The sequence below is a fragment of the Ornithorhynchus anatinus genome, chromosome 4 (genome assembly GCF_004115215.2).
Source record: "Ornithorhynchus anatinus isolate Pmale09 chromosome 4, mOrnAna1.pri.v4, whole genome shotgun sequence".
NCBI lineage: Eukaryota > Metazoa > Chordata > Mammalia > Monotremata > Ornithorhynchidae > Ornithorhynchus > Ornithorhynchus anatinus.
In genome coordinates, this window is record NC_041731.1 from 36,936,762 (window position 1) to 36,955,898 (window position 19,137).

Below are 19,137 nucleotides of genomic sequence, written 5' to 3' on the forward strand. Positions count from 1 at the left end.
GAGGCCCATGGGGGAAGCGACTGCATCCAACCTGATTAACTTGTATCTACCCCAGCGCTCAGAACAGTGCTTGACAGTTAAGTTCATAACAAATACCATTAAAACAGTATTTATAAAGTTATATGTCCGTGGCCCAAGATTTTGAGTATTTCATAAAGGGAGGAGTCAGACACTATCTAACAGTCTGGGATGAATCAAGTCTAGCAATAGAGTGAAACAGAGAAAGAGAGCAAGTCTTACTTTCATGGTTCAGCATAGAAAAATCCAAGTCCATGAATAGATGAAAAAGAAGGAGTCAATCCTATTTACTGAGCACAGTGCTGTACAAAGCATTTGGATGAGTACAGTATGACAGAGTTGGTTGACTTACCCTGCACACGACGAGCTATTTGGTCAGAGGCAGTGGTAAAGGAACACACAGAAGCAGGTGGAGGGTTTTGTGTAGAGAAGAGAGATTTGTACTGGACGGCGCTCCAAGGAAATGATACATGCAGGAGGGAGAGAGCCGATCGACTGCCTTGAAGCCGATGGAAATTTCTATTGGAGGTAAATGGACCACCATTAAAGGGTTTCGAGGAGGGAGGAAGATGCCTGCGGAAGGACTGTTTGGAAAAATAACCCTGGCAGTATAGCGAATTGTCGACTGGCGAACCCTAGCCGAAAAGTGGGTCGATGCAACTTGGGTTGTTGGAAATTAACTGGGAAAGGCTTCCGGGAAGTAGTGGGATTTTTAGAAGGGCTCTGAGGGGAAGCAGAGTGAGACAGCTCCCGCCCAGCAGCCGGAGGACCTGAGTTTGAATCCAAGCTCAGCCACTAACCTGCCATGTGACGTCACTTGACTTCTCGGTACCTCAGTTTCATCGACTGCAAAATGGGGAAAATAATACCTGCCTTTCCTACCTAATGTTGGTATTTGTTAAGTGCTTACTATGTGCAGAGCACTGTTCTAAGCACTGGGTAGATACAGGGTAATCAGGAAGTCCCATGTGGGGCTCACAGCCTTAATCCCCATTTTTTACAGATGAGGGAACTGAGGCACAGAGAAGTTAAGTGACTTGCCCGCAGTCACTCAGCTGACAAGTGACAGAGGCGGGATTCGAACCCATGACCTCTGACTCCCAAGTCCGTGCTCTTTCCACTGAGCCACGCTGCAGAGTTGTTGTGAATGCAACAAAGAGTTCATTAATGTATGAGCACTTTGGGTATAAAAGCTCTTCTTCTTCTCCTTCTTCTAATGCCTTCATTTTCTACCCATAGTGACTCCATGGACACACCCACTTCAGAACAACCCATCTTCTATCATGAGGTCATTGCGGTGTTATGTCCGTGGAGCTTTCTTGGTATAGATACGGAAGCGGTCTACCGTCGCCTTCTTCCGAACAAAAGCGTTATAGAAATTCAATTAAAAGATAGGGAGAGCCGTGATCTTGCAGAGCCGAAGGAGGAAAGAGATCTAGGCGGGGGCAGAGTGTGAGGGGGGTGCGAGGTTTGATTAGAAAGCAATCTGGGCAGAGCCGGTGAAGAAAGCAGATATGTAAGATAGGGAGGGTTGGCAGAGAGCCTTGAAGCCAGTGGTAAGGAGCTACGGAAGGAGCTTTGCTTAATGTATAGGGAATTGAGCAATGGGGCAGCACAGGGAAGAAGATTAGATGCAAGACTATTTTACACCATTAACATGGAGCAGTGTGATGAAAGCAATTTGCGAGATTGTACCTAAAACCTAGCAGTACACAGGAAGGGCCAAGAGGCGGGGACTTTTTGTAGGTGTCTGTATGCGATAATGACAGAAGTCTTTGTGGGGGTCTGAGTGTGTAAATTGTGTCCCAGCTCCCCTCGATCGATCGATCGATGTGGTATTTATTGAGCACTTACTATGGGTAGAGCACGGTACTAAGCATTTGGGAGAGCCCGATACAACAGAAATTGAAGATATAGTCACCGCCCATAACGAGCTTACAGTCTAGAGGGGGAGACAGACATGAATATAATAATAATGTTGGTATTTGTTAAGCGCTTACTATGTGCAGAGCACTGTTCTAAGCACTGGGGTAGAAGAGGGTAATCAGGTTGTCCCACGTGGGGCTCACAGTCTTCATCCCCATTTTACACAGGCACAGAGAAGTGACTTGCCCACAGGCAGAGGCGGAATTCAAACCCTTGACCTCTGACTCCCAAGCCCGTGCTCGTTCCACGGAGCCACGCCGCTTCTCTAAATGTGACTAGATAAGTGATTTATAGTGTATAATTTAAGGATGTGTACATAAGTGCTGACCTTGAGTCCCTGGTTTAAGGGTTCTGAAACTGATTGGACGGGAAGCAAAGTGTAGCTATGTGTTGGGTCATTTGGAGACCAAGGACTCATTAAGCGGCCTAGAGGAAAAACAAAAGCACAGGCCTGGGAGTCAGAGGAGCTGGGTTCTAATCCAGGCTCTGCCACTTGTCTGCTAAGTGACAGTGGACAAGTCACTTAACTTTTCTGTGCCTCAGTTTCCTCATCTGTAAAATGGAGATAATGACTGTGAGCCCCATGGCGGGCAGGGAATGAGCCCCATGGAGGGCAGGGAACCGTGTCCAACCCGACTGTCTTGTTTCCATCCCAGCGCTTCATACCATGCCTGGCAATCGGTCAATCAGTGATATTTAGTGAGAGCTCCCTATGTGCGGAGCACTGTCCTAAACACTTGGGAGCATACAAGACAACAGAATTAGCAGACATGTTCCCTGCCCATAACGATCTCACGGTCTAGAGGAAGCAGCAGGGGAGGGAGTGGGAGGCCGGTCCATCACGATCTTGGCAAGGGGGGTCGTGGGCGGTTACATAGTAAGCTCTGAACAAATACTATTATTATTATTATTGTTGTTGTTGTTAAGATTTCTCTTTCTGGCGGAAAGAGGCAGGGCGGGGGAAGGAGAGGAGGAGAAGAGAGCTTGCCATGGCAAAGACGGGCCGCCGGGTCCTCCCTCCGACGGCCGCCGCTTCTCCCCCACAGCTGGAACGGGCAGTCTACAGTTCTGCCAAGCCTGCCCTCATAGTGTCCCTCCCTCTCTCATCTCCTCGGGCCAGCTGCCCCTTTTTCATTTAATCAGCCTCCCCACTACTGTCATTTATTATCATCATGGTATTTGTTAAGCGCGTACTATGTGCCGAGCAACTGTTCTAAGCGCTGGGGTAGATACAGGGTAGTCAGATTGTCCCAAGTGGGGCTCCCATTTTTTTTAATCCCCATTTTTACAGATGAGGTAACTGGGGCACAGAGAAGTTGTCATTCATTCATTCAATCGTATCTATTGAGCGCTTACTGTGTACAGAGCACTGTACTAAGTGATTGGAAGAGTACATACGACAATAAACGGACACATTCCCTAGCCAGTGAGCTCTTTGTCGTAGCTCATCTTCTATTCCTTCAAATCACAGCTTCCTGAAATCTCTCCTTATTCAGCTAATCGCTTAGTACAGTGCTTTGCACACATTAAGTGTTCAATAATTACAACTGAATAAATGAACGAAATCAGCTCTCTGCTCACCCCACGTTCCAGCACGCCAGGTGACCTACAGCACCCTCTCAACTCGTTTTTATGTAAATAATCGGGCATATTTTTTGCTGATTCAACGCCTGACCACTTTAGAGATTGACTGTCTCACCTACGAGACTGTAAACTCTTTGAAGACAGGGATCATATCTATTTTTCAAGTGCAACCGGAATTTACGAAGTAGACACGTTCCCTGCCCACCACAAACTCACAGTCTAGAGGGGATGCGGACCTTGTACATTGGGGGGGGGGTAATTGTAAGGTGGGATGAGCTGAAGCTTGAAGCTAAGCGTGAGGAGTCTTTACTTTGATGTGGAAAGGCCAAGGAGGACAGTGAGGGATTTTGAGAGACGGAGAACTGCGTGCTGAGGAATGAACGAGCAAAAGGATCTGGCAGCGACGGATGCTACAGATTGGAGTGTGGAGAGGCCGGAGACAGGGAGGTCAGCAAGGAGATTTACACAGTAGTCCTAGCAGCAATGAGGCTGGAGCTCTATAGCTCCAGGTGGTAGCTATTTGGGTTAAGAGGAAAGGTCAGATTCAGGAGATATTACGTAGGAAGAACTGGCAGCGGTCGGTAATAGATTGAAAGACAGCAAGGAGTCAAATATGACACTTGGGTCAGAGGCTTCTGGACCAGGGAGGATGGTGGCCTTCCCGACGGAGATAGGGAAGGTAGGCGGAGCGGTTTTGGCGGGGAAAGATGGTTAGTTTCCTTTCAGCCATATTGAGTTTGAGGTGCCGGCAGGATGCCCAGGTGGAGGTGTCTTGAAGGCAAGTGGAAATGCACGACCGTAGACTGGATCAGAGGTCGAGGCTGGAGAGATTTGGGAATCTTCCACATAGAAATGGCAGCTGGAGCCACGTGGGTGGAACGGGATCCCTAAGAACGAGTGGAAGGGGAGAATAGAGAACCTAGAACATAGCCTGCAAGTGAGAGAATTAGAGGCAGGCGGGGAACCAGCATCAAAACCAAGAAAGAGGTGAAGCGGAAGGGAGAGCAGGGGGGAAAACGGGCTTAATCGGGGAAGGCTTCTTGGAGATGTGACTTTAATAAGGCTCTGAAGATGGGGAGAGCGGAAGTCTGATAAGAAGGGGGAGGGAGTTCCAGCCACAGGGAGGACACGGACAAGGGGTCAGCGGTGTAGAGGGTTGAAGTGGGAGGACTTGGAAATCAGCACGGTATAGTAGGAGCTGATTGAGTGCTTTAAAGCTAATGGTCAAGAGTCTATTTGATGAGGAGGAGGAGGACGGGCAACCACTAGAGGCTCTTGAGGAGTGGGGAGACGTGAACTGAACGTTTATTTAGAAAAATGATTTGAGCAGCAAAGTATGGACTGGGGTGGGGAGAGAGAGGAGACAGGGAGGTCAGCGAGGAGGTTGAAGCAGTAGTCTTGGCAGGATATAAGTGCCTGAATCAGCACTTGTCCAATCCTCTCCCTGGGGAAACGCCCGCTCCCACCAGCCCTCCTATCCCTATCCTTTAGGAATTCTGGAGCTCTTCCAGTCCCTTGGCCACAGCATCCCGAGTACCTGGCCAGCACTGCATTCCCTTCCCAGGAGTTCTCAGAGTACACAGGTTGTCCTGTCCCTTCCTTTCCAACTTCTCAAGGGCAATCTTAGCCGGCTACCCAGTGAGTGGCCGTTAAAAGCCGATTACTCCGGGGGCCGGGCCTCCATCCCGGGAATAGCACTAGGGATCAATCCAGGCCACTTGGCAATCCGTGACTCATCTCTCTCCGGTTCTATCCCCTTTCCTGGGGGACCCCCACTGATTTTCACTCTCTCTGAGCTGTCTGGGTAATACTGCCCTGCCTCTTACAGCTTGAGATACCAAGTGGGCCTTTCTCTCCGGTAATACCACTCTTGAGCAGAACCAACCTTCTCAGGGCAGGACCCATTAGCCCCTTCACATTGGCAGGTGATCGGTGGCCTCCTTAGAAGGCAGGGAGTCTTGAGGGACAAACTGCGACCGGCACACCCACCCATCCTCACACCTACGAAAAAAAAACAAACAAAAAACCAGAGGCGCAGAGCAGAACTCAGACCGCGTACAGAACGCGGGGTTGAACTGGGTCTTTGTCCGATCCGATTGTCTTGCATCTAACCCCAGCGATTAGTCGAAGCAGAGAAGCAGTGTGGCCCAGTGGAAAGAGCACGGGCTTGGGAGTCAGAGGTCGTGGGGTCTAATCCCAGCTCCGCCGCTTATCGGCTGCGTGTGACTTTGGGCAAGACGCTTCTCTGGGCCTCGGTTCCCTCATCTGTAAAATGGGGATTAAGACTGTGAGCCCCACGTGGGACAACATGATTACCTTGTAACTACCCCAATGCTTAGAACGGTGCTTGGCACATAGTAAGTGCTTAACAAATGCCATTATTATTATTACAGTACCTGACATATAGTAATAATTTAACAAGCTCCATTAAAAAGAATAATTGAATGAGGAATTTATATATGTTGTCTTTGCCAAAGCCCAAGGTCATTTCCCTAATTTCTGAATGGCTTGTTCTGAACCCTGATGGCTTCCCCAGCCACCCTGATCCAAAACGGCCCTGCCCAAGCCAGCCCCAAATACAGCTTGTCCCCCCAACTCCTTCTGTGGGGAGGAAACCTGCAGGACTGAGCTTCAGACTGCGACACACATCCTTAAGGTTTTGTTTTTATTTTATGGTATCTGTTAAGCACTTGACTATGACTTAGGCACAAAGCACTGGGATAGATACAAGCCAATCAGGTTGGACTCAGTTCATGACCCACAAAGGGCTCACAGTCTTGATCCCCATTTCACAGATGAGGGAACTGAGGCACAGAGAAATTAAGTGACTTGCCCAAGATCACACAGTAGACAAGTGGTGAAGCTGGGATTAGAACCCAGGTCCTACTGACTCCGAGGCCCGTGTCAGTCAATTGTATTTACTGATGGCTTACTGTGTGCAGAGCAATGTACTAAGCGCTTGGGAGAGTTCACTATAACAGACACATTCCCTGCCCACAGCGAGCTGACAGTCCAGAGGAAGAGCTCTTGGTTTAGGCCTAGCTGGAGGCCCGGAACAAGGTGGGATAGATTTGTCTTACTTCCTGTCGTGTGCTTGTTCTTACCTCTGCTCCCACAGATCGTCAACCGTTTTGATCCCTCGGCCTCCTCCGTTAGATTGTAAACCTTTTGAGGACAGGGAATGCGGGTCTTGCTTCCGATATACTTCCCAACGTCCTCAGTGTGGCGCTTCGCACTCAGAATGAGCTCGGCTACCACCGGCTGACCGACTCCCCCAAGTTAAGACTTAAAAGCGGTCCCCGCCCGTGAGAAAAACGGCTTCTCTCTCTCGCAAGGTTCGCGGAGCCGACAGGGCAGGTCCCACCGCCCGAAAAGAACCCCCAACAAGGCGAGGCTCGGCTAAACAACGTGTTTAATTTGGGACTCCACGTTTACACCCAATACCGGCAGCCCTGCCGTCGGAGAGACAGAGCAAGTCTCCTGCTCTTTGCCTTCCCCGGGGAGGTCCCTCTTTCCCCACGGAGACCCCTCCTCCTTGGGCACAGTCGGATCCAGGAGGGCTCCCGGGGGGGGTGCCACCCCCGCCCCCAAAGCGGGCCACCCAAGAATTCCCGCGTATTCCCCTCATCGCGGGCAGTGCCGCTGAGCCAGGTTTGAGAGTCTGTAGGCTCTTCTGTTGATGCCCCGTGGCAAAGCGGGGAGTGGGGTCCTGAGGGGCAGCCTGGAAAGGGCGGCTCCCCTGGACACTGGGCTCAGGAGCCCTCGAGTCTGGGCTCCTCCCTGGGGACAGGGAGAGAGGGAGAGAGAGAGAGAGAGAGAGAGAAACAGCCGGGGACGGAAACCCCCGCGGCGGCAGCCGCGGGCCCTCACTTGAGGCCGGCCTTCTCCAGGTCCTCGGGCAGGACCCGGCCCTTCTTGCGGGCCTTGACCTTGCGGCGCTCCAGCCTGGCCTGCTTCTTCTTGCGGATGTTGCCGCGTCGCCTGTCCTGCCGCCGCTGCATCTTCTCCACCACCTGCTCCGTCCGCTTCTCCCACTGCCGCCGCCGCTGGGCCTTGCGCTTCTCCTTGCGCTTCAGGGCGGCGCGGAGGAGCTCCTCGTCGTCCCGGATCTTCACGCCCTCGGCTTTGTACAGCAGGTTGGTCCACCGCATCTTGACGTCCAGCTGCTGGGCCTTCCCCGGGTCCCGGTCCTTCAGGTCCTCCAGCTTGCTCTTCCGGGCCTCCAGCCGCTCCAGCAGCTGCCTGTAGTTCTTCCCCGTCAGCGGGGTCAGCTTGCCCTTCAGCTTCTGCTGCTTCTCCTTTCTCTTCTGGGCCTTGCCGACCGGGGCCTCCCCGACTTCCTCCCCGACTTCCACTCTGTTGAAGACCAAGTCCAGCTGGGCCCGGGGCGGTCGGCCGGCCGGGGCCGGGCCGGGGGCCTCGGCCTCGCCGGACTCTTTGACCTGGGCCTCGGCCTCGGCCGCCTTCTCCTTCGCCTTCAGCTCCTTCCGCTTCCGCTTCTTCCTCTCCTTCTCCTGCTTCCTCCGCCGCCGTTTCTCGAGGGCCGCGGGCGACAGCTCCTTGGCGCTGCCCTGGGGGAGGGTGCGGTGGGGGGAGAGAGAGAGAGAGACGCTCGAGTCAGGTGGGCCAGGGAGCCTGCCGGGGGCTGAGACGAGCCCCTCCCTCCCGGGGTTCACTCCCATCGCCTTCGCCTCACGACAACCCTCCCGCGCAGCGGCGGGGAGGCCGAGAGAAAGAGGGAGGACCAGACTTTGCTCTCTAACCCTAAATAATCGAGAAGCGGTGTGGCCTTGTGGCTAGAGCACGGGCCCGGGAGTCAGAGAGACCTGGGTTTGAATCCCGGCTCTGCCGTCTGTCCGTCGTGCGACCTCGGGCGGGTCGCTTCGCTTGGCCGTGCCTCGGTTCCTCGTCTGCAAAATGGGGATTATGACTGTGAGCCCCATGTGGGACGGGGACTGTTTCCACCCTGAATGGCTTGTAGCTACCCTAGCGCTTAGTACAGTGGCTAGCACATAGTCAGCGCTTAAATACGATTTTTTTTAAAAGACAAAAAAAACAAGACCCTCCCTCTTTCCTGGTCAGACCATCCTACCTGCCACTCGTGAATTCCTCTATTTATGACGGGTGTCCTTCCTATGACTATGATACTTTAATTAATCCACGCCTCCTGGGATCGTGCTTTTATTACTTCTGCATGTTCCCCAAACACTTTGTAAAGTGCTGCTCTGCATCCCCGGGGCAACTCTGTCCATCCCATTACTTCCCTGCTTCTCCCTTTCCCTCCCCTACTCAGTCCCTCTTTCTTCCTCCCCTTATCGCTTCTCCCTAGTCCTGAGCTCCCGCGGCTGTTTCGCCGAAGGGAAGAGAAGGAAAACAATCTGCTCTTTCTGCTGGACTCCCGGGGCTGCTTTGCCACCCACCCCTCTGACATTTCTGGCTGCCACCCGAAAGAGGGCCCGGGCAGTTCTGACTCCGCGGCAGGAGGCGGAGAGATGGCCGAACTGGAGAAACCCTAAGGGACTCTAGTCTCCGGGGCTGGCTGAAAGCCGGGGGGAGGGGGGGGAAGAAGGTGGAGAAAGGAGGAGTGGGCAGGGCACGGGTCTGGGAGTCAGAAGGTCGTGGGTTCGAATCCCGGCTCTGCCACGTGTCTGTGTGGCCTTGGGTGAGTCACTTCACTTCTCCGGGCCTCAGTTACACAAAACGGGGATTAAGAGTGTGAGCCCAATGTGGGACAGGGACAGGGTCCGACCTGATTAACCTGTACTACCCCGGCGCTCAGAACAATGCTTGGCGCACGGTAAGCCCTTTACAAGTACTGTAACAATTATTATTAATAATACGCCACTCCTTCCTCCAGGCCTCCAGAAAGAGAAGGAACGGGATTCCTCTCGTCCGGCCTCGCCCCCTCCACCATCAGGGCTCCGGAGGGCCGGGCCGAGCCAGGACCCGCGGCTACGGGCCCCCGCACGGCCCAGGCATGGTTGCAGCCTGTGCCGAGAGGGAAGACACAGCTCCTCCGAGAAGCCTTCCCTGATAAAGCCCTCCTTTCCTCTTCTCCCACTCCCTTCTGCGCCGCTCCTACTCGCTCCTTCATTCATCCTCCCTCCCAGCCCGACGGCACATATGTATATATCTGCAATTTATTTATTTACCTATTTATATTAACGTCTGTCTCCCCCTGCGAGGTCGCTGTGGGCAGCAATGTGTCTGTCTGTTGTTATACTGTACTCTCCCAAGCGCTCGGTACAGTGGAGGCCCTCAATAAATATGACTGAACGAAGGAGAAGGGGAGGCCGGCTGCACGATAGCCTCCGCTGCCACAGTGGGTTTCCGCAGCCTTTTCCTCCATTGCCAGATCAGAATATCTAGTAGCCAGGGGCCCCTACCTGGCCGCTGGCTTCCCGGATCTTCTCCTGTAGCCGCTGGCGGAGGATATCTATGCCTACGAAAGAGCTGGGCCCAGGGGCTGCAGGACCTGCAGAAGAAAGCAGGGGAGGAATCACTCTCGGGAAGCATTCGGAAACAGATGCTCGACGTACTCACGATCTAATAAGACCGACGGCAGACGTAACTTGACGAATATACTTCAGTTGGGAGTGAGAAAACCCGCACGGTAAATCATAGACACAGATGGTGGAAGGTGAGGCTTGTCTTTAAGCAGGTTTTGGAGGAGGGAGGCCTGGGGTATGTTTGGCAAAACTGGAGGAGGGAGATCCAGGCAGAGGGAAAGGGGCGGGCAGTGGAATGGGGGACAGAGCTGGGAGGAAGGCAGAGGAAGGAGACTCGCTCGGGAGGTGTAATGGCCACAGAGAGAGCTGCGGTCGAAAAAAGGAGCGGATAGTCAGCGGAGGAGCGGAAGCCTTTCCCTTCTACGAGGAGCAGGGGGGAGGTGGTGGGAGATTTCCGGTGGAGGGGCACCGTGTACACCGCTGGGAGAGGTCCGTCCCATCGAACCAGCATTTCGGCGACTTATTTTACCGCGTTTAATCTGGTCTGCTGAACTCGCCGTTACCTTTCCTTGTTTAACGGCTCGTCGGTTGGATACTCCTCACCATAGATTTTGAGATCCCTGCTGGGGCACCGATCGTGTCTTAATTGATTTTCTGGCCTTCATCCCGGCACTCGGTCCGGGGCTCGGTGCGCGGCAATAACAACGATGAGGAGGAGCTGTAGGGGGGGTAGGCTGAAGAGGGGAGAGGCTGGAAGCAGAGAATCCAGCAAGGAGGCTTTTTCGGGGATCCACCGGGAGGATGAGACACAGTGGGGGTGACCAGAGAGGGACGGAAAGGACCACCAATCCGAGAAATATTACAGAGGAAGAACTGGCCGACCCTGGAGGATGCGAAAGGGGGGGGACGAAAGAGGTTTAGAGAAAGAGGAAGAACCACTTCTCCCTCCCGCGAGCCGTGGAGCCGCCGGCCAATGGGTCGGCTGCTTCGAGGGTTCCTGGGAACGACGGGGGAAGGGTGTAAGAAGATCCGGGTTCTGTTGACCCGCTGGGTAGGCAAGTCGCCACCTCCCTGGGCTTCGGTTTCCCAGGGGTCGGTGTGAGATTAAACACCATTACTATGGAGTGCCTTAACGCTCAGGGGGAGGTGACACAAGCTAGGAAAGGGGAGATAAAGGGAGGTCAGGAGGCGCAAGGGAGCACCAGGGTCGGAAGCTCCGGGCCTCCAGCCCTCTGGAAGCACGTGACCGTCGCCAGGGGACAGAGGGATAGTAGGTTCTCACGGAGACGGAGAGTGCAGGCGGCTGAAGAGTGGAGCGAGCCTTCGGCCTCCCGGATGAAGCCCCTAGAGCCCGTAACGGGAGGGGTCCTCCCGGAAGCCGGGGACCCCGACTCCCACCCCCTCCGCTCACTCACAGAGCGGCAGGCTGGCCGAGTAGCCGCCGTCAGACCGGCCCACCCGGGTCCCTCACCTGCAGGGCCCCCATTCTGGCTGGGACCCCCCTTCTTCCCCGCCACGGCGGGCTTCGGGCCCCGCAAAGCCGCTGGCTGCTTGGTGCTGGACGGCCCGTCCTGGGGTGGTTGGGCCTTTTCGGCCCGCTTCTGTGGTTTTTCTTGCTGCTGCTGCTTCTGCTTCCTCTTCTTCTTTTTCTTTGGGGGCCCGGCATCACCGGGGCTACCCGTTTTCGAGGCTGAAACACAAAAGAGAGAGTCACTCTAACCCAGCTCCGCCACCGGTCCGCTACGTGACCTTAGGCAAATCACTTCACTTAGCAGCGTGGCTCAGTGGAAAGAGCGCGGGCTTGGGAGTCAGAGGTCACGGGTTCTAATCCCGGCTCCGCCGCTAGTCAGCTGTGTGACCTTGGGCAAGTCACTGGACTTCTCTGTGCCTCAGTTACCTCATCTGTCAAATGGGGATTAAAAAAAACTGTAAGCCCCACGTGGGACAACCTGATCACCTTGTATCCCCCAGAGCTTAGAACAGTGCTTTGCACATAGTAAGCGCTTAAATACCGCAATTTATTTTATTTTATTCTCTGTGCCTCTGCTATCTCATCTGTAAAATGGGGATTAAGACTGTGAGCCCCATGTGGGACATGGGGTGCGTCCAGCCTGATTAGCTTGAATGTACCCCGGCGCTTCGTACAGCGCCTGGCACATACTAAGCGCAAGCTCATTATGGGCAGGAAACGTATCTACTAATTCTGGCACTCTGTGCTCTCCCACGTGCATAGTACAGTGCTCTGAACGTACTAAGTGCTCAATAAATGCCAGTGACTGATTAACAAATACCATAAAAAATTCCAAAACATTGGAAAATTATTACTGCAAAAGAAAGGAAGTCTTCTGGGGGGAAAAAATTCCTCCGGCTGAAGAAGGGGAGAGGGATTACCAAACTTTCGCTTCTGGGGCTCCCGAGTCTGCTGGGAACATATTTTCTTGGCCAGATTCTGTAAGTACGAGTCCTTGGCGGCAAGAGAAGCCATCGCTCACAGGAACTGGGTCACGGGCTCTCACGGGAACACGAGTTTCTTCTCAGGACACAGGGCCGGCTGGATGAGGGTCCTTCTGGGGATCCTTACTGCAACACCATCCCTTCTGGCACCTGCTGTGAACACAAAGGACGGATGGTTACTGAGAAGAGTTAAATGGCCCAAGGAATCAGTCAACTGTATTTATTGGGCTCTTATTATGCACAGATGCTTGGGGGAATTAAATGCTTGGGGGAATACAATAAAACAGAGGTGGGAGATGCAATCCCTATCCACAGCAAGTTTATAATAATAATGTTGGTATTTGTTAAGCGCTTATTTTGTGCAGAGCACTGTTCTAAGCACTGGGGTATTTAATAGTATTTATTGTGCGCTTACTATGTGCAGAGCACTGTACTAAGCGTCTGGAATGTACAGATTGGTAACAGATAGAGACAGCCCCTGCCCTTTGCCGGCTCACAGTCTAATCGGGGGAGACGGACAGACAAAAACAATAGCAGTAAACAGAATGAAGGGGATGAACATTTCATTAAAACAATAGCAAATAAATAGAATCAAGAATAGAGTCAGAGGTCATGGGTTCGAATCCCAGCTCTGCCGCCTGTCAGCTGTGTGACCATGGGCAAGTCACTTCACTTCTCTGTGCCTCAGGGACCTCATCTGTAAAATGGGGATGAAAACTGTGAGTCTCATGTGGAACAACCTGATTGCCTTCTATCTACCCCAGCACTTAGAAGAGGGCTTGGCACCTAGTAAGCGTTTAACAGATACCAACATTATTATTACTTCACTTCTCTGGGCCTCAGTGACCTCATCTGTAAAATGGGGACGAAAACTGTGAGTCTCACGTGGAACAACCCGATTGCCTTCTATCTACCCCCGCACTTAGAAGAGGGCTTGGCACCTAGTAAGCACTTACCAAATACCAACATTATCGATTGCCTTCTATCTACCCCAGCACTTAGAAGAGGGCTGGGCACCTAGTAAGCGCTTACCAAGTACCAACATTAATATTATCAGCGTGGTTCAGTGGGAAGAGCATGGGCTCGGGAGTCAGAGGTCATGGGTTCGAATCCCGGCTCTGCCCCTTGTCAGCTGTGTGACCGTGGGCAAGTCACTTCTCTGGGCCTCGGTTCCCTCATCTGTAAAATGGGGATGAAGACTGTGAGCCTCACGTGGGACCACTTGATGACCCTGTCTCTCCCCCAGCGCTTAGAACAGTGCTCTGCGCAGGGTAAGCGCTTAACAGATACCGACATTATTATTACTACTACCCCGGCGTTTGGAACAGTGCTTGGCACATGGTAAGCGCTTCACAAACACCATCACAGTTCTTCACAAACAGGCACCCGCACTCAACCGTATTTATTAAGCACTTACTATGGGCAGAGCACTGGATTAAGCGCTTGGAAGGGCAGAAGAGAAGAGATTTAGGCGGACACGTTCCCTCCCCCCTAAAGTTTGGGGCCTCGAAAGCACGTGTCAAGACACACACACACACACACACACACACACTTACAGAGATGGACAGGCGCGCAGGCGCAGACACACTCTAAGGGGGGGGCGCTGCTGGTCGCTCGCGCAGGCGCAGACACTCCGTAGAGCCTGGAGGCTCGCGCAAGCGCAGACACACTCCGACAGGGCTGGGCATTCGCGCAGGCGCAGACACACCCTGAAGCGACCAGAGGCAGGCGCAGACACACTCTGACGTGGCTAGAGGCTCGCGCAAGCGCAGACACACTCCGACAGGGCTGGCCGCTCGCGCAGGCGCAGACACACCCTGAAGGGGGCTGGCCGCTCGCGCAGGCGCAGACACACCCTGAAGCGACCAGAGGCAGGCGCAGACACACTCTGACGTGGCTAGAGGCTCGCGCAAGCGCAGACACACTCCGACAGGGCTGGGCGCTCGCGCAGGCGCAGACACACCCTGAAGGGGGCTGGCCGCTCGCGCAGGCGCAGACACACTCTGAAGCGACCAGAGGCAGGCGCAGACACACTCTGACGTGACTAGAGGCTCGCGCAAGCGCAGACACACTCTCAAGGGGCTGGCCGCTCGCGCAGGCGCAGACACACTCTGAAGCGACCAGAGGCAGGCGCAGGCACGCTTTGAAGTGGCTAGAGGCTCGCGCAAGCGCAGACACGCTCTGAAGGGGCTAGAGGCTCGCGCAGGCGCAGATACCCTGAAGTGGCTGGACGTTCGCGCAGGCGCAGACACACTCTGAAGTGGCCGGGCGCAGGCGCAGACACACGCCCACTGTTAAATCGGCGCGCGTGCGCAGACGGGCTCCTAAGTGTCCCGGGCCCGCGCCCGGAGGGAGGATGCCGTCACGGTGCCGGGGCCCGGGGAGCCTCCCCCTGATAACAGTCCTGGGACCCGGGGATGGAGAGAGAAGGGGGGGAAGGGAGAGGGCCTGAGCGCCCCGCGCCGAGCCTCTCACCCGGCAGCCGGCCGTGCCTGCAGCTCCCAGGAGTCCACGCGGCCAGGCGGGCCGGCAGAGCGCCGAGCCGACCCCCTCCTCCGAGCGGCGCTCGATTGGTCAGGCCTGCCCGGCCCCGCCCCCCTGAGGTTCGGGAGTCGGCGGGCAGGAAGGGGCGGGGCGGCAGGCGATTGGTCAGGGAGGGGAAAGGGGCGGGGCCGCCCGAGCACGTGACGAGACACGTGACAAGCCACGTGCCCAGACACGTGCCCAGACACGTGCCGCGAGGCCTTGGGCAGCGGCCGGCCTCACTCGTCTTTGGGCTTCTATGGATTACGTCTATGGATTACGTCTATTGATTACTTCTATTGATTACTTCTATGAATTACTTCTATGGATTGTGTCTATTGATTACTTCTATTGATTACTTCTATGGATTACTTCTATTGATTACTTCTATGAATTACTTCTATTGATTACTTCTATTGAGTACTTCTATGAATTACTTCTATTGATTATGTCTATTGGTTACGTCTATGAATTACTTCTATTGATTATGTCTATTGATTACTTCTATGGATTATGTCTATGGATTACTTCTATTGATTACTTCTATGAATTACTTCTATTGATTATGTCTATTGAGTACTTCTATGAATTACTAATATGGATTATGTATATTGATTACTTCTGTTGATTACTTCTATGAATTACTTCTATTGATTACTTCTATGAATTACTTCTATGGATTATGTCTATTGGTTACGTCTATGAATTACTTCTATTGATTATGTCTATTGATTACTTCTGTGAATTACTTCCATTGATTACTTCTATGAATTACTTCTATGGATTATGTCTATTGATTACTTCTATGAATTACTTCTATGGATTATGTCTATTGGTTACGTCTATGAATTACTTCTATTGATTATGTCTATTGATTACTTCTGTGAATTACTTCCATTGATTACTTCTATGAATTACTTGTATTGATTACTTCTGTTGATTACTTCTATGAATTACTTCCATTGATTACTTCTATGGATTACTTCTATTGATTATTTCTGTGGATTACTTCTGTTGATTACTTCTATGAATTACTTCCATTGATTACTTCTGTGGATTACTTCTATGAATTCTATTATTTCTGTGGATTACTTCTATTGATTACTTCTATTGATTACTTCTATGAATTACTTCCATTGATTACTTCTATTGATTACTTATTGATTATTTCTGTGGATTACTTCTATGAATTCTATGAATTATTTCTGTGGATTACTTCTATTGATTACTTCTATGAATTACTTCCATGGATTACTTCTATTGATTATTTCTGTGGATTACTTCTATGAATTACTTCTGTTGATTACTTCTATGAATTACTTCCATGGATTACTTCTATGGATTACTTCTATGAATTCTATTATTTCTGTGGATTACTTCTGTGGATTACTTCTATGGATTACTTCTATGAATTACTTCTATTGATTACTTCTGTGAATTACTTCTATTATTTCTGTGGTTTACTTCTATGAATTACTTCTATTGATTACTTCTGTGAATTACTTCTATTATTTCTGTGGTTTACTTCTATGGATTACTTCTATGAATTAATTCTATTGATTATTTCTGTGGATTACTTCTATGAATTACTTCTGTGGATTACTTCTATTGATTACTTCTATTTATTTGTAATTATAATAATGACGATGGCATTTGTTAATCGCTTACTTTGTGCCAAGCCCTGTTCTAAGCGCTGGGGGGGGGGGGATGCAAGGTGATCAGGTTGTCCCCCGTGGGGCTCACAGTCTTCATCCCCATTTTAATAATAATAATAACAATGGTATTTGTTAAGCGCTTTTTATGTGCAAAGCCCTGTTCTAAGCTCTGGGGGGATGCAAGGTGATCAGGTTGGCCCACGTGGGGCTCAAAGTCTTCATTCCCATTTTACAGATGAGATAGTAATAGTAATGGCATTTGTTAAGCGCTTACTGTGTGCAGAGCACTGGGGGAGATCCAGGGGAATCAGGTTGTCCCACGAGAGGCTCACAGTCCTAATCCCCATTTTACAGATGAGGTCACCGAGGCCCAGAGAAGTGAAGTGACTTGCCCACAGTCACACAGCTGACAAGTGGCAGGGTCGGCATTCGAACCCATGACCTCTGACTCCCAAGCCTGGGCTCTTTCCACTGAGCCACAACGCTTCTCTCAATAATAATAATAATAACGGTATTTGTTAAGCGCTTTCTATGTGCAAAGCACTGTTCTAAGCGTTGGGGGCATACAGGGTGACCAGGTCGTCCCCCGTGGGGCTCACAGTCTCCATCCTCATTTTACAGATGAGGCAATAATAATCATAATGGTATTTCTTAAGCGCTTTCTATGTGCCAAGCCCTGTTCTAAGCACTGGGGAGGATAGAAGGTGACCAGGTCGTCCCCCATGGGGCTCACAGTCTTCATCCCCATTTTACAGATGTGGTAATAATAATAATAATAATGGTATTTGTTAGCGCTTACTACCTGCAAAGCACTGTTCTAAGCGCCGGGGGATACAAGGTGATCAGGTTGTCCCGCGTGGGGCTCCTAGTCTTCACCCCCGTTTTACAGATGAAGTAACTGAGGCACAGAGAAGTTAAGTGATTTACCCAAAGTCACCCAGCTGACAAGTGGCGGAGTTGGGATTCGAACCCGTGACCTCCGACTCCCACGCCCGGGCCCTTTCCACTGGGCCACACTGCTTCTCATCTATTTATGTACTTATATTTATAATAATAACGATGGTGTCTGTTAAGCGCTTACCATGTGCGAAGCACTGTGTATATGCATTTATGATTCTAGGCTGGGAGCCCGATGTTGAGCAGGGATTGTCTCTATCTGTTGCCGAACTGTACTTTCCAGGCGCTTAATACAGTGCTGTGCACACAGTAAGCGCTCCGTAAATACGATGGAATGAATATCAATGTTGTTGATTCTCCGGTCTCAGTTTCCCCGCCCGAGACACGTCCCTTCTCATTTCCCATTTAGAAAAGAAGGGTGGCCCAGTGGAAAAAGCACAGAACTGGGAGGCAAGAACCCGGGATTCCCACCCCAGCTCTGCCGCCGGTCCGCTCTGCGACCTCGGCCAAGTCACTCATCTACTACGTGCCGCGACGGGCTGGGAGTCAGAAGGTCACGGGTTCGAATGCCGCCTCTGGTCTGCTGCGTGACCTTAGGCAAGTCACTTCTGTTGCCCCAGTCACCTCATCTGTAAAAAAATGGGGAATGAGATTGTGAGCCCTGCGCGAGACAGGAGCAGCGCCCAACCCGATGTGCTTAGCACAGGGCCGGGAACATAGCGTGCACTTAACATATTTTGTTGTTGTTATTGTTATTATGGGGATTAAATATCTGTTTCCCTTACCCCTTAAAACTGAACTTCGCGTGGGACAGGAACTCTTTCCAATCCGCTCATCTTGTCTCTATCCTAGCGCTTGGCGATACCGGGGCCCCCTAACAAATAAAATTATCGCGATTATTTCCCTGTTCGTGATGACAGTCCAATCCCCACCACATCTAAATTCCATATAATAATGTTGGTATCTGTTAAGCGCTTACTATGTGCCGAGCGCTGTTCTAAGCGCTGGGGTAGACACAGGGGAGTCAGGTTGTCCCACGTGGGGCTCACAGTCTGCATCCCCATTTTACAGATGAGGTCACTGAGGCACAGAGAAGTGACTTGCCCAAAGTCACACAGCTGGCAAGTGGCAGAGCCGGGATTCGAACTCATGACCTCTGACTCCAAAGCCCGGGCTCTTGCCACCGAGCCACGCTGCTTCCGTACATATGTACAGAAGGGCTCCGGGAAGGAAGAATAAAAGGAGCGAATCCAAGTTGAAGGGCCAGGCCCGTGGAAGAAGTGGAAATGAGGGCTTTGTCGGGAAAACCTCTTGGAGACGTTCCTGCGGTGAGACTTTGAGGGTGGGGAGAGTCATTGCCCGTCAGATACGAAGAGGGAGGGAGGATCGGGCCCGGCTCGGGACGTGGGCAAGAGGTCGGTGATGAGCTAGACGAGATCGGGGAAGCAGCGGGGCTCAGTGGATAGAGCCTGGGCTTCGGAGTCAGAGGTCATGAGTTCGACTCCCGGCTCCGCCGCTCCGGGCAAGTCACTTCACTTCTCTGGGCCTCGGCTCCCTCATCTGTAAAATGGGGATTAACTGTGAGCCTCACGTGGGACCGCCTGATTCCCCTGTATCTACCCCAGCGCTTA

General features: G+C 52.0%; 1 protein-coding gene across 5 annotated transcripts; it reads right to left on the minus strand.

Annotated features, from left to right (window-relative positions):
• Window positions 1-6,922: 6,922 nt before the first annotated feature.
• SURF6 (surfeit 6) lies at window positions 6,923-15,010 on the minus strand. Of its 5 annotated transcripts, none has more exons than XM_029063991.2 (5): window positions 14,907-15,010; window positions 12,369-12,584; window positions 11,449-11,667; window positions 9,915-10,003; window positions 6,923-8,099 (listed from the first exon to the last, which is right to left on the minus strand). In XM_029063991.2, the coding sequence occupies exons 2-5, from the start codon at window positions 12,460-12,462 to the stop codon at window positions 7,395-7,397; spliced, it is 1,107 nt and encodes a 368-aa protein (XP_028919824.1). In that variant the 5' UTR covers window positions 12,463-12,584; window positions 14,907-15,010; the 3' UTR covers window positions 6,923-7,394. The 5 variants fall into 5 exon arrangements, with proteins under 5 accessions (XP_028919824.1, XP_028919828.1, XP_028919829.1 ...); XM_029063995.2 differs by having other exon boundaries at window positions 12,369-12,581; window positions 14,907-14,991; XM_029063996.2 differs by lacking the exon at window positions 14,907-15,010 and adding an exon at window positions 13,988-14,206 and having other exon boundaries at window positions 12,369-12,581.
• Between the last annotated feature and the right edge of the window lie 4,127 nt (window positions 15,011-19,137).

What these genes read in the sequence shown, in the direction of transcription:
- SURF6 (XM_029063991.2), bottom strand. Translation starts at nt 12,462, where the DNA reads ATGGCTTCTCTTGCCGCCAAGGACTCGTACTTACAGAATCTGGCCAAG. An exon ending in CCAGAATGGGGGCCCTGCAG is followed by an intron (nt 10,004 to 11,448) that starts GTGAGGGACCCG and finishes TTTCTTCTGCAG; the next exon opens with GTCCTGCAGCCCCTGGGCCC. An exon ending in TCCGGGAAGCCAGCGGCCAG is followed by an intron (nt 8,100 to 9,914) that starts GTAGGGGCCCCT and finishes ACCCTCCCCCAG; the next exon opens with GGCAGCGCCAAGGAGCTGTC.